We start from the raw sequence: 23,789 nt of genomic DNA, 5'->3' as shown, positions 1-23,789 counted from the left end.
GTCTATACTTGGAAATAAACAAACAAACAAAAGATAAGACTCAACCAGTCGGATGTCCTTCGAATACAAGCGCAACCTTACAGGAAGAAGAAGAAATAGACTTTTTCTGAATCCCCTAACGTTTTCTGGACAAACATGGCCCAGAAGTCGCAGAAAAACACGTGAGATTGTATTTCTCCTTTTATCGTCTGCGAAGGGTTCACTTCGCAAGCGGGGTTTGCCGATTCTTTGGCTCTTTGTGCAGTCACAAATGGGGTGCCAGCGAAGACCGCAGAGGTGAAAAGGAAACTTATTGCGATGTGGGAATGAGGTACACACGTACGGTATCAGTATGGCTCTGCTCATAATAATACAGCTGTGTTTAGTGCTTTTGTAAAGAGACTCCCCTCCCAGGCACACGGAGGACTCTCCCTTCCACTGTGTTCATCAACTTGTCAAGTTAAGGTGACGTTTTTTTTTTTTTTATTGTGATATGCAAATACAGTGACTCTTTTTTTTTTTTTTACACTTTTATGACCGTTAATAATGAAAAGAAAAATGACTTCAAATCTAAAATGTGACTTAAAAATATTGCCTGTACATGTAATAATTGGTTTATGATGGTTGGCATCATTAACCCTTGGACACTAAATCAATTTCCATAGTTTGCTCAGGGAAAACGCATTCGTCAACAGAATTGTTTGTTTTGTTGAGACATGTTTGGCCAGCCACTTGTTACTCGCGTCTGTGAGGAACAATCCTAACTTCACATAGGCTCAATAAAAATGGGCATGTGCCACTCATATTCAATGTGTTGCTTCATGAGAAAACTGTGGAAAGGACAAACAAACCCCCAGTAAAAGATACGGATTTAAATAAATAGTCCCGATGAATCCTCTTTAAGGTGAATATTTTTATCCTATATACACTTGTTCCTTGTCTACAAACATGCATACAAATTGTAAATAAACCTGTCAACATGAAGATGTCGCAGGTGCCATATGCGGCCCCAGTTGAGTCCAAATGCCGCACGCGGCCTGAACATCATCATCAGCCAGTTCGTAGCCAGGCCCAAGTTAGGACAAGCGGCAAACACATCTCGGACACGGAACGGAATGTGGGCCATTTTTCACCGTGTGACAGCGGTGATGAGGCTGTCGCAGTACGTCATCGTAAAAGCCATTGAGAGAGCGGCTGATGGCAGCGCAGCGCACGGGGGGGACATCCTCCTCTGCTACATCTGCTAATAAAGTGCACCTTTTTTTTGCTCGTGTGTGTGTGTTTGAGAAGGTCTGAGTTATAGTAATGATCCTTGAGTGGCAAGGGAGTATTAAATGGTACACTTTCACAAGATAAACTGTCTTTTGCAAATGCCCTTGTATGCACAACGCACACACACAGACACACACACGCAGTATATTATAGTGTAACTTCTGTCGCCCTTTATCAGGCACAGAGCCATATTTGGTGAGACTAAGTGCGAGTTTCAAATGGAGTCTGCATACCTCACTTTGATGTAGTCGAACAGTTTTAAAGTATTTCTCCCACACATTCAATGTAAAAAAAAAAATTATGATAATAGTCAAACTTTGACAACTAATGGAAAAAAAAATTCCCAAATGTGTGTATTGTAGTTTGAACACAATCTGTTCCAGTAAAAAAACTAATTTTCCCATATGAAAAGATACAAATTGCATTCATTTGCTTCACTGGTAAAGTTTCTCCACTAACTAAAAGCAATTTTTGAAGTAACATTTTGACATTGTTGACGAGAATAGCAAGGTATTACTGTTTGCCACATTTTTCAGTGTTTGAAAAAAAGCTGCAACCCCCCCAAAAAAAGTGTAGGATTAATCATTGGATGCTCGCTGAACTGTTATTTTGCCAGAAGAAGAAGGCATTAGCTAATAAATCAAGTTAAACGTTGCTCTTTACTTAGCATTTTTTCCCCCTCTCATAAAATCCCGACGGTGGGTTGTATGATAAACAATGTCTTCTCGGCTACGTTTGCTGTATTGCAAGAGTCACCTGGCGACTTTGCAGCTGTTAGCGTGTTCTTCCTTCTCATTGTCCATTCAAGCTTCTTCTTCTGCAAGCCAAACGATTCTTCACTTTCAACAAAAAAAACCAACAACTTGACGAACAAGGTGAAGGAAGCGATTGTAGATATAAAAAGTTCAAGTGGCAGTTTTTTATGGTATACAAATATGAGACATATTTAATATGTATACAATCTTTTTTTGCACTAACCAGTACAACTCAACTGAAAAAAAAACGAGAGGGAAAATAAAAAATGAACTACGATAACTTGCTTGCGCAAGTTGCTCACACGCTCTTATAATACGGACGTGGTCGCAATTAAGCAATCGCATTCAAACTCGTGTTCGAAGTGTGTCGGCAGACACCTGCCACCATTTTGAGTGCCTCAAATAAATTCAAGTAGGAGCATATGTAGCGTTCTACCGACGACTCAAATAAATGCCCCTTAAATACCAAAACACTTTGCTTGGAATTGACGACAGCGAGGCTCATTTGATTTCATTTGTTTGAATATATGAATGCATTTTTTTAAAAATGGGAGGCAGCAAACTCTTGCGAGAAAATCCAATCAGTCATTAGAAAACACGCTTCTAATTACTACTAAGTCTGTTTTGGGCTGGATTTTTTTCCTTTTCTTCTGCAGACATCGTTTTTCAATCCAGAACTATGGAGTAAGTGCCAGTGTCGGCGGTCCTTGGGGCCAACAAAGCTCCGGCCCCCCCCCCCCCCCACCGCCCCTCCCTCGCTCCGCCACTGCATGACAAGCACGTTCCTCACGGCCGCGCGCGTGCACGTGCGCCTCTCGCGCGTTTTTCCGCCTTCGCACACCGCGCGCAAATCTTGTTTGCGCGCAAGTTGGCGCGGTCGCATCCGTTGTTTTGGATGAAAACACGTGTGTGGAAGTAGCCCGTGGGGGAAAGAGGGAGGAGGTAGCCTTTATTTACCGCCTTCCTCCTCCTCCTCCCCTTCCTCCAGATCTTCTTCATCATCATCCCCATCCCCTCGCTTGGCTGAGAAGTGCACATTCCCCCCCACCCCCCTTTTCATAGAGCGCCCATCTTTCATCAGAAGCACTCGATTCCACCCAACTCGACCCACAGCAGCGATAACTTGGACACATCCGCTGACATTGTGCGCTTGTGTGTGTTCTGCAAGGCTGAATCGGATTGGCTTCTCACTGAGGGAGGGAATTTTTCTTTTGGGTGGTTGTGGGCACAAAAAAAGGGATTTTATTAATTTTTTGCATGTTTATTTTTCCCTAATCAGCCCCCTCCCTGGCTTTATTAGCATAAAATGGATGCCGTCGACAGGATGCGGAGGCGCCCTTGGATTAGCCGCTGATGTGATTGACAGCTGAGGGTGGCACAAAGTTTTGGATAATCCAGACAGGGGCAGAAAAAGGTGCAGGATGCAGTCCGGCGTGAAGACGCTCTCAGCAGGTGGAGGTGCTTCCCTCTGTTGCCTTCTGCTCCTCTGGCTCATCTACTCCCATCTGCTCCGAGAGGGTAAGTCTGCAGTCTTGCTTGGCATCCTGGGGGGCTTTGAACAAAACTGCTTGATTTGTGGATTTTATCGGGCGTGCAGCTGCCGCCTACTGAGTTCCAGACTCAGACTCCATAACCTGACAGCCTTGAAAGAGAAAAACAATCATTTGGGGCAGTTCTTGCAAATATGTTGTCACCTTGCTGAGGTAGGTGGTCGTCATGGGCGGAAGGACGGTGGCAGACATCCATTTTTAAATCGAGCCGTCCATCCAGTGACTGTGCACCTGTTTTCTACAACTGTTTATCTTGTTCAGGATCGTAGATGACTGGAACCCATCGCAGATGACTTGGGAGCGAAAGGTAGACTACACCCTGGACTGGTCACCAGTCAGTCACAAGGCGCATATAGAGACAGACAACCATTGGCGCTCACGTCCGTGCAGAGAAATGAACCCACGCTGCGTGAGCATCCCGTTACCGCCAGACAGGGAAGAGTAAATGAACCGACAGCTGTCGGGAGGACGCTCCCAAAAAACAAAACAAAAAAAAAAACAAAAAAAAATCTCATTTGAATCGACAAAACTGCCCTTTTTTAAAAAAAAAAAAAAATTAAAATTAAAAATAAAATCGAAAACTAGACATATAGTATTGTTGAAGAGCATCTCAACAGGTGCTTCCTACATTTTATTGATTCATTTGAGGTTATTGCTCAAATGCATTGAAGCGAATCATTTTCACATTGTTTGCAAATGCCAAGAAAGGAACCCAGGGAAGGCCATCGCGCTGAACTTTGCCAAAGTCACCGCGCCCATTTATACGGTGCAAAAGCAGTGATTTATCGAGCGGAGGCACGTGCTTCCCAGCAGCAAATATTTTGCCGAGTTCGCCTTGGACAAGTCGACATGAGAAAAAAAGTTGCTGAGAATGCAGCAACATTCATAAATTACCGACAATAACACATTTGGAGTAGCCGAGCCATGCAGTTTGACAGCTTATTTTATTGTTAAATTGTTCAACATTGAACTTTGATCGTGTTTATGCACATTTTGACAAAAGGGACTTTTTTTCCCCCCAAGAGGAAACACTTATTTTCTCGAAAGGGAACATTTTTTTTTTCTTTTTTGGGTTGTTGTTGTGGTTCAATTATTATTATTATTATTATTCCTTTGGAAGTTGATGCAAGTTAATGCTGGGTCAAACAAAAAAATTAAAAACTGCAATTTAAGTATCCAAGGGGAGTTGCTAAAAGAGTGTTATGGCCATTCTATCCTTTTGCTAATCAAAACCACATTCAGCTAGTTATGCCTTATTTGAAGATGACCACAAAGTACAACTGAATCTTACGAAACCCATTGGACAATTTTGTGTTTGGTGTGGCTTTTGGAAAAACTCACAAAAGGTTGGACTGTATGCTTTTCATTGGACAGCAACAATTTTTAAATGGATGAAAGTAATACTCGAGTTGCGAAATATCAAGTAAATTTCCATTTCCTGTTACAAGTGCTTGATCATAGACAACCCCAATGTGTCGCCACCACAGGGAAATTACTGTCTTAGCAGCTGTTATTGACACCTGAATAAACATTGATCAGTACTCTCTATTATGTAAACAGAAAACTAGATGGTGACCAATGAACTACCGTCATTTCTCATGATAGTACGCACCCACAAACTCAGGTAATCCATTTCTACCCATGTATAACACGCACCCTCGAAAACAGGTTTTTCAAATAGATATTGTGCTAAATATTAATAAATTTGCAGCACCCGCGATGATAATCCTGATTCTCGAGTGAGCATGGAAAATTGACCATATTAAATATAGATCCGTAACATAGACATGACATATCATATCAGAATGAAAGTACTGTGCACATTTTCCCCTAGGTACCGGTTTACATTTATACAATGCGACAAAGTGTTTTCACTTTCCTTATACAGTACCCATGTATAATACGCTCCATCAAATTGTTGATGAATTTTTTTAGGGGGAAAAAAAAAATCCAGATTATACAAGACATATGGTAGTTTGCTGTGCTGCTACAAGAAGGCACGTTCATTTATTGCTGTTTTTAACTGTTTTTCATTTAATTGTTTTGGGACCGAAAAAATTTTTTCCCATGAAATTATGAACTGTTATTATGACTTTATTCATGCCCTATCGAGGTGAATGTTTTTGAAATAGTTTTATCAAACCTGTGACAAAAAAAAATATTTAAAAAAAGGCTACCATTTTTACCTCAATTTGTGATTTCAAAATGCGGTTTGAACACAAAATATATTTAAAATATTTTGAGAGGGAAAAAAAAGTATTGCAGACAATGTTTTTTTGCCATTTTGACTTCCACAAAAGGGGGCATTTCCTCTGTCGGTTTCTTTCTCTGACACAAACATTTTCAAAATGATGTCAGAGATCACAGAATGGAAGTTTTTTTTTTGTATTATTTGTGAAACGTGACATGACATTTTTACCTCGACCCCACTTTTGTTTTTATTGCGGGTCTTTGAGACACAGCACACTCTGTTATTGTTGTCTGGAGTAACGGCTTGACGAGGCTTCAGGTGAAAGGGAGCAAAGCAGTTTATTTCGATTCCGGGTGCAGGAAGAGCATCGTCGGTGCCTCCGGAGCGTTATAATTTCCGACCGTATAAATGTGTAATCCCGTAGCGCTTTCCTTCTTGAATAAAACATCCTCTGGTGCAATTACACTTTCACCCTGACACAGAGCAGAAAGCAAAAGGATGTTTTCACTGCACTTTATTGGTCGCTGTCGATGACAAAAGCACTGTCCCAGGCTGTCCCAGAAAAAAACCAAAAACTGGATCTTGTTGTGAGATGTCGAACACAAAGTTTGGAGATTAGATCTTTTAATCAAGCTTTGGCCAGCAGCATAATTACCGTCTGGGAGGTAGAAGAGCGCCAACGCCGACGTATCTGGTGGCGTTCTGACAGCGAAAGTAGACGGCGATGTGAAAAATGAACCGGACGCACGTTGAAATGTGCACCTTTTGCGTCTAATTTACTCGTTTGCACTAATATGCTGCTGTCACCGGCCTCTCCAACTCCTTCAGTGAAGAGCTTGTGTTCCCCTCAGTTATTATTATTATTATTATTTCACTGCACAATCATCTCGTTAGTGTCTTTCGGTGCAAAATTGTTTAATCAAACTCTGTGAACTTTACTCGCTCTGATATTCTTGAGTAAATAGAGCATGATTTTAGCCTTGACTACCTCTGTATGTCGCCCACTCCAACTGAGTCATAAACCCAAAGTGCATCATATTTTTACATTATAATAATAAAAAAAAGCTTGTTTGTTGAATCTAATTTGACCTCTCCTGCTACTACAACTGACATAATTTACGATACATGGATAGATGGTGCGATGCATTGTGGTTGCATAATTCTTTGATGTCCTATAGAGCAGTGTTTCCCAAAATTTATTGAGCCGACGCACATAGTTTACATATTTTACCCCCAGACAAAAAAATGAACTAATGTTGATCCGGTCCCTATTTACTCACAAATTGATTGACTTATTGTGAAATCTTGGCCTGTTTAGTTGGATGCACAGCTGGTATCGGCACAGAAATTGAAGAAATAATAATTATGTATAAAAATCACGATTTTTGGCCCAATTAAGTGAAACTGGATTATTTCCCGCAGCACTCTTGCTAGTCTCTCACAAGACAGTAGTTGGGAATCACTGCTATGGAACATCAGCGCCTCTTAAAATTATCTAATATATCATTGACAAACTTTGGACAATTGTAACCCCCCCCCCCCCAAAAAAAAAATCTCGTTTTACATTCATGACTGGATGAATTATAAATGATTACGTTATGTATATTTCTTATCTATATAAATTTCAAATTCATGATAAGTTATTATACATATTTCGATTAGCTCCACCAAGCTCAAATTTGTCTTTTTTTTTTTTTGTCATTGTTTCATAGGCAAGTAATATCTCTATAAATCATGTGATTCCACGGTCTAACAGTGAAGGTGTCTATTAAAAAAAATAAAAATAATAATAATAATAATAATAATTTTGTTTTGAAATAGTCTCCGTTGCTTGATCGTTGGTAGGTTGTGTTTAACTACTCTGCTGAACGGGACGAAGGAGGCCGGCTTTGGGCAAAGAGGTGAGGCCGCGTGGCAGCGAGAGGCTGTTTTGCCTCCATCCACTCTGTAGTTCATCTGTCAGGCCAGCCAGGACAGGAAATCAAAGCGCAGCAGCCCTGTCTGTGCACGGCATCGAGCCAGCGCCCACCACGATGAATGGCCTGTCAGCTGCTCCCTACGCTGCCGATTTATTCAACGATAAATTTGGAAATGTCTGGATTCCCTCACCGGACCGCACTCCCGATGCGAGTGGCGCGGTCTGAGCTGTGGCGACGGGTCGGCGCTTTGAGGTTACACGGGTGATTTGTTGTGAGCTTTGGACATTTTTACCCGCATTAATTAGGAGGTGGACAAACAGCCGGCAAGTGAAACAGTTCTCCTTTAAAATGACTGATAAGACACACAGATAGCTAGCTAGCTAGATAGCTAGCTAAATAGCTAGATAGCTTGCTAGATAGCTGGATAGATGGATCGATCGACGTTCTTGCACTATTTGGCCAGAAGGGGTGTGCCATGCACTGAACTGTGGCTCAGCCAAGCCGAATAGCCGCGTGGAAGTCAGTTAAACACGCAGAGATGTGAAAATGTGAGCCGCAACACAGTACCATGGTGGAATTGTCGGTTTTGGTCTCTGGATATATCTACATCACGTGTGAAAAATTGTGACTCAGTTTAACATGGAAAGAGTGCATTTTTGTCTGTAAAATGTTACTTTAAAGATGACATGAATCAGTCTCTTAACAATTAGTGCAAGTTGTTATGAGCCCATCACATGCATACAAAATATGATTGGAATATGACACTTCATTTTTTAATGAAGATTGAATATTTGTCAAAGTTAAGAAGCACAGCGTTCATCGTGCATGGATGAAGAAGCGTGGAATGGCTGATGTCAGGGCTCCAGAGCACTGCCAATTCAACAGGCGAACAGCTTCCAGAAAGAAGTTGTTTCTCAGCCTGTTGGTCCTGCACCGGATGCTCGGTGGCCTCCTGTCTGGGAGGATGGAAGCGTGGGGTGGGTTGAGTCTTTGATGTTGCAGAGCGCCTCCTCTCTGCATCTGCTGGTGAAGATGTCTGTGGTAGCGGGGAGGCTGCCCCGACGACAATCTTCTGAGCAGCCGTCCATTGTAGTACCTTCCTCTCTGCAGCCAAGCAGCTGCTGTGCCACACCGTGATGCTGGTGCTGTGGACACTATCCATCACAGATCTGAAGAAGCTCCTCAAGACACTGCTCCCCAGCCCGCCACATGCCCACTTCTGGGGGGGAAGTAGAGCTGTCGGTGTGCTTTCTTGAACAGACAGGAAGTGTTTTGGAAAGGTGGACCCAAGGGACTTGTAGCTGGAGACCACTTCCACTGCTGCTCCTCGATGTTCAGCGGGAGGGGGCGCCTGTCCCTCCTGAAGTCCACCTTCATCTCCTTGAAGAACAGCAGTGAACCTGTGTGGTCTCTTTAGTGAGGCAGAGTATTGTCTGCCTCACCATGCGCTTTTTTTATTAGCTGTTTTATGCGAGGAGCAAAACAAAATATTTAACACAAAAAATATTAAATATATTAGCTTGACTATGGAAAATTGAAGTGCATATTAAAGGTGTATGAAAAGATATATTGGAGATGCGAAGAGAGACAGAAACAGGCACTTGCCAAATTGCAAAACTGCTCAGCCCACTCAGTGAGGCAATCTGAGGTGAGGTGAGGCTGCTCACTGCAAATCCAGCAGTTTTTACTCTGAAATCATGGACATTTTTGGATTCAAAAAGAAAATCAATTCAAGCACAGACTGGGGGCTGAAATTGAAAAGAATTGCATTTAATTATTTGTTTCTTTTTTACTCTTCGATCCAGGTAATGATCTGCCTCTGCTGACAGCACATCCCTGTGCTCACTATAGATATAGTAGCACCATATTTAGCGAATTGTGTGCGACCAGTGCTGTAATTTTGCTCCTCGCATCTCAAGTGTCATAACAACACAACATAACCCACTAAATGATTTGTACGCTCCAATTGGAGGATTCTGAGGCTAAAAACCCGATATTGCTGAGACCAAAATCTATGGTGTTATTTTGCCGTGGCGCACGGGCCTGTCGATGGGATTGACAGAACGCATCTTATGAAATATGACTGCCAGCTATCTCACTAAATTCTGAAGTGACTCACTGGGCCTTCAACATTCAGTCGTGAGCTGCTCCATTGACGAACGGCGAAGTCGCTCCCCTCTACTTTATGGACGCCACGGTGTCTCTCAGTTCTCCTGACCAAATGTCTTCTGGAGACCAGACTGATTTCATCCTGGCAAATTAACCTGTGTACTCTTAATGGTTATTTGTGTATTATTGGGGGTGGGGAGTGTCTTTATGGAGCATCGCAGTCACTATGTTTACTGTACAAGCACAGTTTAGTTGAGCTACCTACTGCTGTAGCTCGACTCAAGCGGAGTACACGCGTCCCAATTTTTAGCATCTTAACTTTTCAAAATATAAGTAACCTCCCACATGTCGAGGAAAACATTGTCATGTGTGTGTTTACTGCTCTTGTAGTGTATTGTGTACTCAAGATGACCAAGACAGACTCCTCCCCTAAAAGGACTGAGCTGCCGTAGTACCAAGACTGACCTGAGAGAGGTGCCACAGAGCATCCAGACAATTCAAAGAAGAAAGAGTAGTAGGCTACTAAGTAGTGGTTGTATAGTAGCTTGTAAGAGCTTTACCATATACGATGGTCAGCCCAACTGTTTTCTGAGCAGTTTGGGGAGGAAAAATCACTCTAAACACACCCCATGGCCAGCACTACCCGACAATCGCTCAGGATGATCTTCTAGAGACATCCGGCCTTTGCTGACATGCTGATCACACGGCTGGGGGGGGATTCTCAAATTCGTCAAGATAATTACGACCGTATGGGTGTACTCCGCTGAAGGTATAGCTACAGTACTCACACTAGGCCAGTGATTCTCAAAGTGTGGAACGCGAAGGATCACGAACATGAATGTCGAAACTGTGCATAATGATACAAAGGCTTTAAAACGGGAACTATATCGGCCCGTCGAAGGTGCAGAGGTTGCTCATTACGCAAATTGGGGGCAGCAACTGAGAAAGTGCGGTCCCCTCGAAGTTTTCTCTTGGATTTGCCAGTTGTAGCAAACGTTGATCTGTCGATCTCAGGGAACGCGCTGGAGCAGGACTGACAAGTACTGTGGGCCGATTTAAGTACAACACCTTTGCATTTAATCGTTTGTTTTAATATTCAAGTCAAATTTCTATTTAACTTACGTGCAAGACATTTTCATTGAAGCATGATTTAAGTGGAGTTTTTCATTTGAATATACTCAAGCACAGTGCGCATAATGTTAGTCACGATGGTGGTACTTTGTGTTTTTTTGAGGTGGAACTTCGCCATTCCAACTGTGCCCTTGCTACAAGACGCACGCGCAACTGCTCTGGGCAGAATTCGCTCAATACGACACTGGCACGCATCCAGAGTGCAATTCTCCCACCCCATTAATCCGATTGATGAATTGATTGTCGATCAAAGAGATTCAGTCAAAGGCCTAATTCAGAGGAATTCAGTGGGACCGAACCAATACCTGTAACTTCGTTTTGCTTAAGCCCCTGTAAGCGTATTGAATGACTTTATGGAAACTTTATGGACGCAGGGCGTCTCCCTCCGGAGCATTGAAGTACGCGGGCCAGCGTTGACTCGCTGACTTTCCGAGAGAAATGTGCCCCTTTTTCTAGCGGTCACTTTGAAAAGCAGAATTCCGTATGCAACGTGGGCACCGCTTCGATTACGACCTGGGCCGTAAACCTTCAGCAAATCACCGAGGCCCACGGCTACGGGCCGAGGAGCTGTAAAATTACGAGCATCTTTATGAAACAAAATGAAAAGAATTGTTAGAGCTAAATCAATTTGGCAGCATACAAAGTTCCTATTTCACAGCAGAATGTGAATTCTCTCTCGCTGTCAGCGTTGACCTCCCCGGTGGATGAGTGTGGCGCACCGCTCAGTGTATTTCTGCATTGTAATACTGTGTGCTGAGAGCGCCGGGCCTGAAACGGCTCCATGGCGGGCTGCGTGGTGCGCATGATTAGTTGTGTTCCTTCTGTCTCGTGCGCTATTCCATTTTCCGCTTGATGCCGTGATTATGTTATTGTCTGAGAGAGCCGTGGTTTGATATTAACGCCGCGCGTCACACAATCACGCCTTATTGTACTGTACGATAGGGGCTTCGTAGTCTTCTGTCGCACGCTGCTTTCTCCGTCTTTGCATTAAATCCCGACCAGGGCGCGCTGGAGGGCTCTCCGAGTGAAATTTGAAATGAGTCACTGGCTGCGCACTCTTTGCTGCATCACAGTGCGGCTTTCGGGCCGGCGTGTTGCACAGTCACTCTTACTCGCCGAAAGCGTGCGTTTGCCTGCGCCGACTTTTGCAACTTTACATGACAATGGCACTGCTGCGTGGACTACGCCGCTTCACGGCAACATTACGAACAAAACGGAGCTGTTCGCGTTATAAACTCCACTTATAAACTCGTCTTCCATCGGCTGCGTCGTGGGCGGCTAATTCGAGTGCACTGGCTGGGAACATTACTTTGGAAAAGCAGTGACAATTTGAATTGACCCTGTAACTATTTCAAGGACCTTTGGATGTTTCATAAATAAAAGTGGATTAAACCTACAGATCATTATGAATTAACTGCACATTTGTTCTTTACAAAAATAGAAACTGATAACAAAATATTGTAAATACAGAATAAAAATGTGTTTGTTGCAATACACATAGGTTATATCTACAGTACATATACGTATATTTGTGTACATCATGTGGAAAACATAATACCATGTTGACCTCATGGCAAATGTGCACAATTGGGACAATATCGCTTCATATAACAAACCAGATTAGTGAACGTTCCATAAAAAAGTCCAAAATTGGAATGATGAAAGTGTTCAAAAGTCCATCTTTTTTTTATGTGTTCAGAAGTGTAACTATGAGTCTAACTTTTCAAAAATGCTTCAAGGTCATATTTGTGTGTCATCTTTGAGACAATGACAAAATGGCACATGAGCACAGAGAGCCAATCACAAGCCTCGGAAGGTGAAAGTGATCTGAAAAAAAAACCAAATGCTTTTGCGGCTATTTTTCAAGTGTAACCACTGTAATTTAATTAACGACACATTTTACTCCCAGTAATGTAATTAAATACACTTCCATCATTTTGTAATTCAATAATGTAATCTCATTACATATAATTAGTTACTCCCCAACACGAAATCGAGTTTGATCCCTACAAATGACAAAAGAGTGGTAATGAGATGTAATGTTGTGCTTTTAAGAACACTGTCCATCCATGTATCCGTTTTCTAGCCCACGTCTCCTCGTGACGGTGGTGCCGACGTCGGGCGAGAGGAGAGGTACGCCCTGGCCTGGTCGCCAGCCAATCGCGGAGCCCATCCGCAGTCACATGGAAACTAGTCTTCTAAAAACCTAACATGCACGTTTTTGGAACATGTACGTCATATTTCTGAGGTTTGGGGGTTGGAATCGAGGCTCCAGTCTTTCTGTGTACAGTTTGCACGTTCTCCCATTGCTCGTGTGGGTTTTCCGCGGCTAATCCAGCTTCCTCCCACATTCCAAAAACATGCATACGAAATGATTTTGAACCAGAAAATCAGAATAACGCATAATGTTCCAGAGTCCAACTGTCGCAAACATCAACCTATTCAGACAATGTTTTAAATAGGATTTTAACATTCTTAACTATCGTTAAAGTATGAAAACAATTGAACAGCTATTTTATGGAACAAAACAATCAAACACTTCAACTTTGATAGCAAGCGAATGTCTACGGCGTCGCTTGCTTTGAACATGAAGCTGCTGACTTCAGGTGACCTCATTGTCTCACATTCTTCTCGTCTTGTTCAGGCTGCTGTTACACAAGCACTAAATAGCCAAGGAAAATCATTATTATTTTATCATTGAAATCAACTATTTATTTTACACATTTTTCTTGTCATTTTTCAAAATCAAATGCACACATTTGGTCACACATTGTCAGCTGCACTTTAGATTGCCTAGTTTGGTAACGTCACCGCTTCTTACCTTTTCGCCGTTTGTCATTTTTTTTTTTTTTTGCATAGATTCTGATCAAGCGGCTGGATGAGATTAAAATAACATCTGGACTCGCGCTTCGACCTGCCCTTTAAAGCAGGTGCGCGTCTTTCGAGCGCTTGTTTTCGCGCCGGTGCTCTCCCGTCCGACTTGTTAAGCGGCCGAGGATCGCAGTACTGTCGGCGATGGCGCGCCAAAGAGGCCACGCAAACATGTGTCTCGCTCACCCGGTGTCCTCAGCGGCGTTACTCGTCTGGCGCTCCGCACGTGCGTCAAACGGCGTCTGGGTAATGAGAAGCACTTGGCCGCCGCGATGAGCATATGCTCAGTAGAACGAGACCGCCGTTTGATGTCACACCGAGTCGTGCGGAGGAGACAGAGACGAGAGCCTGATGAGGTGACCGTGTTAGTGTGGAGGTCAAAGCAAGGCGTGGAATTGAAATCTGAAATATTGATCTGTTGTTTCATCTTATGATGTCAAACCCAAATGTTTTCAGTGTATAGCCCAAGCAATATTTAACACAGTTCCAATACTTTTGGAGAGCGGTGTACACTGACAGAGCGACGTCGAGATTTGTTCTTACGCTGCCTGCCGATGCATTCATTTCCGACTTTCTGCTTTCTGCAGTGTCCATGCAGTTGACTGACAACCGGTCCAGGCTGTATCCTGCATCTCGCATAAAATCCGTTGCAATAGGCTTCAGCTCACTTGTCACTCAGAACACAGGATAAGTAGCAGTAGGGAATGAAGGACATCAAAGCGTTGGGGAACACATTGTATACAGTATATGCTGTTCAAACCTTAAGGTTCCGTTGTGTAACTGACACTGCTGATACACGGACGCAGCACTGTTTTCAGTCTTCTGTATAAATTGGTTGAGAACCATTTATACGTCGATGATTGTATTACTCTCTTCACTGCTGCTTTGTTGTTCGCTGCCATTTTAAGCCCTTGAGAACAGCTCTTCCATCAAGAAAAGGCGCATACAAAGAATGAAGATAATCACTCGGACTTATTAGAGACTGATTGTCTCGCTCGTGGCGGGGAAATTGGGTAGATTCTCAGCGTCAGAGCATGAAGGACAAGTAGAACATCTCAGCATTGGAGTCAGCGCTTCTTCAAGAATTAAACCAAACACAATACTTATTGTCATGAGTAAAAAAGTACACTCGATTTAGAAAAAAAATCTTTTTTATTGAATTATAGTTGGAAAATCATCCGACTACATGATTTTAGCCCCGATATTGGCCCGATTAGCTATCGTGGGCGATTTCTCAGATTGTGCCCAACATATTTTGTCAGCGACGACAAAACCTCAAGTAGTCCAACATAATCCACGACCAACCAGTTGGCCCGACAACGCCAAAATGAAGTCTAAAATGTTTGTTTTATTTTATTTGTTTTAGATATCTTCCATTTTGTGTGACATTTCAACACCTCTCTTGGCGTCGACCAATAGCATTGCGTATTCTGACTGGCGCATTTAGCCGTTGTCAACATTTATTCACACGCACGAACCAATGTTGACCGAAGCTTTAAAGCACGATTGAACAGAACGCGGGCATGTTTACGTACAAGCATTAGCGCTAGCACTAGCTTGCTAGGCTACATAACGTTTTGTTGCCTGCTTGCTGTTCATTTTTTTCCCCCCAACATTGCAACAGCGACGCATTGTTTGACAACAACCTGTTGTCGTCACGGTACCGTGTTGTGTCCCGGTTGCAGTGACACGCTTTCTGGTCACGGCTCCCCGACAGTGTTTGATTTGACAAGATAAAGCCCAGCGATCGTAAAAGACAGGATACGGTGATATCGGAACACGTCACGTAGTGTTGCCACTGTCAGGCCGAGATATGGCAAGATTTTGTTATAGTACTCTGACACAGTCAGACCAAATTTGTCTTGTAGTCTGATCCAGGCATTAATTAATTTTGGCATAGTTTGTCATCAATATTAAATGCCACTGTTCTTTAAAAAAAAAAAAAAAATAAGAGGCAGTCACAACCAGCTCAGGAGTAAATCTTCCCAAAGCAAGGGACACAAATGACAATATGTAGCACGTAAAACTGCTTACTAGAATCAGAATCATCTTTATTTGCCAAGTATGTCCAAAAAACACACAAGGAATTTGTCTCCGGTAGTTGGAGCCGCTCGAGTACGACAACAGACAGTCAATTGACAGGGAACAGTTTGGAGACAGAAAGACATTGACGAAAAAAAACAGTCACTGAGCAATAAAGGGTTGCTACTTATCTGAACGTCTTCACCAACCGGAACAGTCCAGCTCCCTTGATTTAACCTTTGCCCCGGATGACGAAGAATCCACACGGACATCATTTTTGCCTGCCCGTGACGCCAACACTGGCATTCTGTGAGATTTTTCCAATATAAAATAGGTGACTTGGCTCAATAAAATTTAGGAAACACTGTTCAGGAGTAGGCGGTGTGGGGTCACCGTGGCAACGACCGAGCTTTAATGACTGTATATTGTTCCTTTAATAACCTCATCATAGCCCCTTGTTCTCCATGCTGCATACTGAATCACTGTTGCCCAGTTCAGGCACAGACATTAAAGATATTTGCGCTGCACTTCTCTGGTGAATGTGTCTGATTACAGTGCTGATATGTTACACTCAGACACGTTTGCCACGAGCTTTGTGATTGAACCCCTGTGTGTTGGTGGTGGCGGGGCAAGCTGTTACTTTGCAGGGGTTTAGTGTCTTGATGCAGTTACACACTAATGTCACGAAACTGCAAGTTGATACTGTTAGTCTTTGTGATCATTTGATGAAAGTAACACTCACTGTTACAGCAATTGTCACTAGTCACTGATGGTGTCGTGGTTCCCTTGCCTGACTTGAGTTTTCACTCCGTGACAATATGAATGTGAGCTAGTTGTCTGTCTTAATGGGTGTGAATGTGAGTGAGAATGGTTGGTGAGGGCCGGCCATGATACGGATTCGATTTTGCTCTATTACTTTTTTGTTTTGACTTTTTTATTTGGTCCTAAATCTTTCTGGTATACTTCAGATTGGACCAAGACACTGTTTATGTGAGGTCTCCAAAACACGTGCACATTTCATCATGCTAGATAGCAGGTGCATGCTTACTATTGAATGACATGATCGCCTAGTCCCATGAATCACATGTAGCTGGAATGACGGCGTGCAGGTGGTAGCGAAGGACATGTTATGTTACAAAGCCTCTTCCAACCTCCCCCACTCCCACAGCCCAATCACTGCACAAGCCCTTGCTCTACCAGTCTCTGCCTTCAGGCTTATTGCATGAAGCCCATTCATCTGTTCAACAGAGAAACATAGCAGAAAGCACTGGTATCTCACATCACATATGCCCTCCCAGCACCCACGTGCACAAAAGGGCTCACCTCAACAAAAGCAACGTCGGCGGTGATGATGGTCTATAGCGAGTGAACAGAATGCTAAAAACATCACATTTCCATAGCGAGAGACTCCCACTGATTGTCTTTTTTATTTTTCTAAATTTCTGAAATGGATCAGATCCAAACACCAAGCTATGGTGTTTTGCAGAAGCACTGAGACCCTTGTGTGGTGACGTCACAAAAACACATTAAAAGCCAAATTAATTGCATTTATTTATTTTTCCCACTTTTGGTTAGTTTTCATATTGTACAATGTTTCCAGTGTGAAAATGTTGCGGTTCAACTCCGCTCTCACCATGACTTCCATTTGAACTTCTCAAACATCTTGCGAAGTATTGACCCTCAGCACCTGCTCACGCCACCTCATAAAGCATTGGTGGTGATCAATAACCTGTTTGGCTCTTGCCAGCAGTGCCATTTCATTCCTTGGAACTTTTTTTCGTGTCCTCCGGGCCAAAGAGGAAAAGAACCATCCGGACTGTTATGGACGCAAAGTTCAAAAGCCGGCATCTGTGATGGTATGGGGCTGTGTTAGTGCCAATGGCATGGGTAACTTACACGTGTGTGAAGGCACCATTAATGCTGAAAGGTACATACAGGTTTTGGAGAAACATATGCTGCCATCCAAGCAAAGTATTTTTCATGTACGCCCCTGCTTATTTCAGTAAGACAATGCCTAACCACATTCTGCCCGTGTTACAACAGCATGGCTTTGTAGTAAAAGAGTGCGGGTACTAGACTGGCCTGCCTGCACTCCAGACGTGTCTCCCATTGAAAATGTGCGGCGCATTATGAAGTGTAAAATACGACAACCGAGACCCCGGACTGTTGAACGGCTGAAGCTGTACATCGAGCAGGAATGGGAAAGAATTCCACCTACAAAGCTTCAACACACTCAGCCACAGTGATCTTTGGGTTCTTCTTTACTTCTCTCACCAAGGCTCTTCTCCCCCAATTGCTCAGTTTGGCTGGACGGCCAGTTCTAGGAAGGGTTCTGGTCGTCCCAAACGTCTTCCATTTCAGGATTATGGAGGCAACTGTGCTCAGCAGAAACGTTTTTGTAACCTTGGCCCGATCTGTGCCTTGCCACAATTCTGGCTCTGAGCTCTTCAGGCAGTTCCTTTGACCTCATGATTCTCATTTGCTCTCACAAGCACTGTGAGCTGTAAGGTCTTATATGGACAGGTGTATGGCTTTCCTAATCAAGTCCAATCAGTATAATCAAACACAGCTGGACTCCAATGAAGGTGTAGAACCATCTCAAAGATGATCAAAAGAAATGGACAGCACCCGAGTGTCACAGCAAAGTGTCTGAATACTCATGGCTGTGTGATATTTCACTTTTTCTTTTTTAATAAATCTGCAAAAAATTCAATAATTCCATTTTTGTTCTGTCAATATGGGATGCTGTGTGTACATTAATGAGGAAAAAAATGAAAAACGATTTTAGAAAATGGCTGCAATATAACAATGGGAGAAAAATTTAAGGGGGTGTGAATACTTTCCGCACCCACTGTAAATGTTGTGATACCCTTAATTTAAGGCTGCCGCAAAACCTCCTCCTGTGATTTCACCTGAAAAAATCTTGTATGGTAGAAAATGTGTCGTCCACAACCTGAGAACTGATGCATCTCGTCTCCCAAATGTCACTTCCTGTGATTACATCGTGGTTATTCATAGAACACGACGACAATTAGCGACTAATCGCTCTCTTAAATGCACCGGCAAGGCTACATAAAAGACAATTAAACACCTTCCCTCTGGTTTTCTAAGTCATTCAATTGACAGAACAACTGTCTTCATGTTTAATGCTCAGAAGAGCTGTGAGCTTGCAAAGGCTGCAAAGGGGAGAGGGTTGGGGGGTAATCATCATCTCCCCCAATTGCGTCTTTCCTGTGGCCGCTGGACAAAGTGATCTTTGAAAAACGTGTCCGATCGGCCGAGCAAACATTTCGAACCGACGCTGTTGTTTGTCTGGTGATGACATCGTCATTGTAATTAGGATCATGGGAAAGTTTGGAGAGCTCAGTCACGCTCCCAGTTTCAACATTTCACACCAGAGCTATTTAGCCATTTTCCTCTTGACATTTCAGACTCAAAGGTTTGCGAGCTTATTGTTTACATTAGAGTTGCAGGGATCTACCATTATTTTTATCTGTGATAATTCTGCATTGGTCATATGGTGGGTTGGGCATCATAATTGATTCCTCTATGATTTGATTAAGAATTCTGTTGATCGTGTGAAAATGGAGTGCACTACTTTGACGACATTTGTAACAAACCAAACACTTATAGTAAATCAAAGAGGCATGCAAGCCATGTGTTTTTCGCGATGTTTGGGAGCAATGAAATCACTCGTTCCTATTTGAGACTTTAGACGAGCTGCTCGCTTGGCCTTCCAACACCACTTGTTTCTCTGCAATGTGTCCATTACAGACTCATTATGCTAATGCACTCTGCTGTGTTTCGCAGGCCAGTTGGCGGTGGGAACCTGCGAGATAGTGATGCTCAACAGGGACAGCAGCGTTCCCAGACGGACCGTCGCCAGGCAGACGGCCCGCTGCGCCTGCCGGAGAGGTCAGATCGCCGGCACCACACGGGCGAGGCCAGCGTGTGTTGATGGTATGTGGACAATCAGTTCTAGTGCAGTCTGTTTTCTCAATGGAGGGCACACATCATAGACATTTACAAATATATATATAGATATTTTTAAGTTGGCTGAAGAAATTCTTTTTGGGGTCATTATCCATCTCTCCTATTAATTTTGTAGCATCAGAATCATCTTTATTTGCCAAGTATGTCCAAAAGGAATTTGTCTCCGGTAGTTTGAGCCGCTCTAGTACGACAACAGACGGTCAATTGACAGAGAACACTTTGGAGACAGAAAGACATTGACAAAGAACAGTCACTGAGCAATAAAGGGTTGCTAGTTATCTGGTAATGCCGGTACATTTTTATTTTTTTTTGACAATTGTGCAAAAAGATGCAGAGTCCTCTAGCACTTAGAGCAGTTCCAATGACTAATCTCGCAATAGTCCGGTGCAATGACCATCGTGCAAAGGGCGCCGAGACTTCAAGGATTTTGCACGCTCTTGTCTTTGTTCTGGCTGTGTGCAAGTCCTCAACGGTGGGTAGGGGGGTACCGACAATCTTTTCAGCAGTTTTGATTGTCCGTCGCAGTCGGAGTTTGTCCTTTTTTGTAGCAGCACCAAACCAGACTGTGATGGAAGAACACAGGACTGATTCGATGACCGCTGTGTAGAACTGCCTCAGCAGCTCCTGTGGCAGGCTATGCTTTCTCAGAAGCCGCAGGAAGTACATCCTCTGCTGGGCCTTTTTGAGGACAGAGTTGATGTTGGTCGCCCACTTCAGGTCCTGAGAGACTTTAATTCCCAGGAACTTGAAGGTCTCGACAGTTGACACAAGGAGGCTGGACAACGTGATGCCTCCTGAAGTCCACGATCATCTCTACAGTCTTGAGCATGTTCAGCTACAGGTTGCGTCGGCCGCACCGCAGCTCCAGCCGCTCCACTTCCTGTCGATATGCAGACTCGTCACCTTCCTTGATGAGGCTGATGACAGTGGTGTCATCTGCAAACTTCAGGAGTTTGACAGCCGGGTGCGTTGAGGTGCAGTCGTTCACACAACCTTAGGGCACCCCAGTGGTGATGCTGCGTGTGGATGAGGTGGCCTCCCCCAGCCTGACCTGCTGTGTCCTGCCCATCAGAAAGCTGTAAATCCACTGGCAGATGGCAGGTGAGACGCTGAGCTGGAGAAGCTTGGATGAAAGGAGTTCAGGGATGATGGTGTTGAACGCTGAGCTGAAGTCCACGAACAGGATCCTCGCGTAGGTCCCTGCACTGTCGAGGTGTTCTAGGATGAAGTGCAGTCCCATGTTGACTGCATCATCCGCAGACCTGTTCACTCGGTAGGCAAACTGCAGGGGGTCCAGCGGGGGACCTGTGACGCTCTTGAGGTGGTCCAGCACGAGACGTTCAAAGGACTTCATGACCACATATGTCAAGGTGACAGGCGTGTAGTCATTCAGACCTGAGATTGTAGTTTTCTTGGGGACTGGAATGATGGTGGAGCGTTTGAAACAGGATGGTACTGCGCACAGTTCCAGAGATCTATTGAAGATCTGTGTGAAGACTGGAGCGAGCTGGTCCGCGCAGACTTTGAGCCAGGATGGGGACACATGGTCCGGGCCTGCCGCTTTGTTAATATTTTGTTGTTTGAAGATGCGTCTCACATCCTGTTCGCGGATGGTAAATGCAGAAGTCGGTGGAGTGATGGTGGTCGGTGGTGCGGCCGGGTGCGTGTGGGGTGTGAAAGTGTTCTTTTTAAATCTGCAGTAGAAGGTGTTCAAGTTGTTGGCTAGTGTGCCATTGTTGTCAGCTGGGGGGGATCGTCGCTTGTAATTTGTCAGCGATTGAAATGCATGCCAGACTGATTTATAGTCTTTAGCGCTAAACTGTTTTTCAAACTTATCTGCATAGTTCCTCTTTGTAATGTTAATTTCTTTAGTCAGCTGGTTTCTAGCGCGATTATACAGGGCCCTGTCCCCGCTCTGATATGGATCCTCCTTGGCTTGGCGAAGCTGCTTAAGTTTGGCAGTGAACCACGGCTTGTTGTTGTTGAATGTGCGAAATGACTTTGTTGGTACACACACCTCTTCACAGAAACGGATATAGGATGTGCCAGTGTCCAGATATTCATCCAGGCTGCCAGCTGAATTTTCAAAGACACTGCAGTCTAAATAGCTTCGAAGTTCCATCTTTGCTTCATTGGTCCACTTTGTCACAGTTTTCACCATAGGCTTCGCGCATTTAAGTTCTTTCCTATATGTTGGTATGAAGTGAATTAAGCAGTGATCAGATGCCCACATTAAGCTAAATGTGAGCAATCTGTCACCCTCTACACCTCAAAATGTATCTTGTTAGTTTCGCACACTGTCACATCACAAATGAACAATAATGAGGCAGTTCATTAGATGAGATCGTTCGTTCCCTTTGTATGTTTTTCTTCCATCACTCTAATCTGACTTTGTTACTTCCTGAATGTTGAACCCTCTGTATTTACATCCATGGAGGGAACTTTTCTTTTTACATTTTGACGAGACCTCTTGAATCAAACCTGAAATACTCCATTTCAATCTCATTCCGATGATTCCAAATCTATTTCAGTCCTCTTTAACATTCTATCTCACTGTCCAAATACTTCAGGCACGACTGTCAGACACATGACCTTTAATTTGATTATTCATTTAATCATTTTGCTGAAAATTGGGTCCAAGAATCCAGAACCTAGATGGCATGGGAATCGCCCGCTGGAGGATCTGAACTCCTTTTTCAATGCCAGTGTCATTTTGAGTTCAATAATAATAATAATAATAATAATAATAATAATAATGTATGGCTGTAGCGTAACTTCCCATAGCTGACATCATTTAGTTCTTCATTCTATTGTAAACTAGTTAGGATTGAATTAATAGCATCTACGGTGGTTGCAAGCAGGTGCTGATCACTATTTAGCTTCAAATTGGATCACGCAGCAATGAAGTCATTGACTAATTGCTTATTCTGCCCATTCCTGTTCTTTGTTTTTGTCTTGTATTGTGTGCGTCCACTTTCAGAAGGGTATCAGCGATGTTATATGGTCGATCTACAATTCTACATCGTGGTGTGTCTTAAAAGTAGGCTTGCGGTTCAAACGTTTTACATTATTTAAAGTATTAACGATAACAACATGCAAGAAATGTGCGGACATCGGAAAAAAAACGTACTTATGAATTTAGACCTCAGTTACGCTGTTGCCCTGTCTCCGCCCTGATAGCAAGACAATCACAATCATAGTCGTTCTCTTTCGTTGGTTTTGGTGTGCTGTTAAATCACCCTCATCCGTTGAACAATGCCGACTAAATAAGGATCACTTATGGCTTAGAAGGTGAGCTAGATAAACTTTAAATGCACGCTGGCCTGTCTCTGTTATCAGACGGTATCTGGAGGGACTTGACAGACGGCCTTTAACGGCGGTCGCGCTGATTGGATCTCCCGATATCACAATGACACGCACCATAAGCGCCATTAGCTCCAATGACTCACAGCATCTAATAGCCTCCACGCCGCATGCGGCCCCACGGCTCGCGTCACGTTTCCCGATGCCGCTTTTAACCGCTGGACAGACGCCCCCTCCCCTGCCTCCCTCCAAACATTCAACAGATACTAATTAACTTAGAGAGAACTATGATTAAAGCAGGAGGAAATTGATTTTCACTGGTTTCCCGCTGCACTGCACCCTGTACTCCATTAGCAGCCGGTGCATTAAAGAGTGAATCTGTTGCTCGCGGCCTCATTGAAATGCTTCCTGCGGACAGCTGATGGCTCCAACGTCGCAAAGCTTTAAAGTGGAATTCTGCATATCGCATGAGAAGGCAACGAGGCTAATTCCTACCAATATCCTCTTTGACCTTTTTGTCCGAAGTATATTCAAGTTACACTGGCCTCTAATGTGGCTTGCCATAGAACACATAAAGCACTTTTCTGACTTCATCTTGTTTCTTCATTGGTAACCCTCACTGACCCTTTGGAACATGTATGTTTATCTTTGAAACTGATATAACAAAGAAGGTTTCACTGTCCCGTGAGTCAAC

The 23,789-nt window shown here is 43.5% G+C and overlaps 1 protein-coding gene across 1 annotated transcript in view; it reads left to right on the top strand.

Moving 5' to 3' along the window:
• Positions 1-2,821: 2,821 nt before the first annotated feature.
• tafa5l (TAFA chemokine like family member 5, like) overlaps positions 2,822-23,789 on the top strand; it is a 41,632-nt gene continuing 20,664 nt past the window's right edge. The window contains exons 1-2 of the mRNA XM_061767237.1: positions 2,822-3,524; positions 19,610-19,759. Of these exons, the coding sequence (XP_061623221.1) occupies positions 3,428-3,524; positions 19,610-19,759 (247 nt within the window). The 5' untranslated portion in view covers positions 2,822-3,427. The remainder of the gene's footprint in view (positions 3,525-19,609; positions 19,760-23,789) is intronic.

This window comes from Phyllopteryx taeniolatus, chromosome 1, assembly GCF_024500385.1.
Source record: "Phyllopteryx taeniolatus isolate TA_2022b chromosome 1, UOR_Ptae_1.2, whole genome shotgun sequence".
NCBI lineage: Eukaryota > Metazoa > Chordata > Actinopteri > Syngnathiformes > Syngnathidae > Phyllopteryx > Phyllopteryx taeniolatus.
This window is presented reverse-complemented; position numbering and strand designations above follow the sequence as displayed.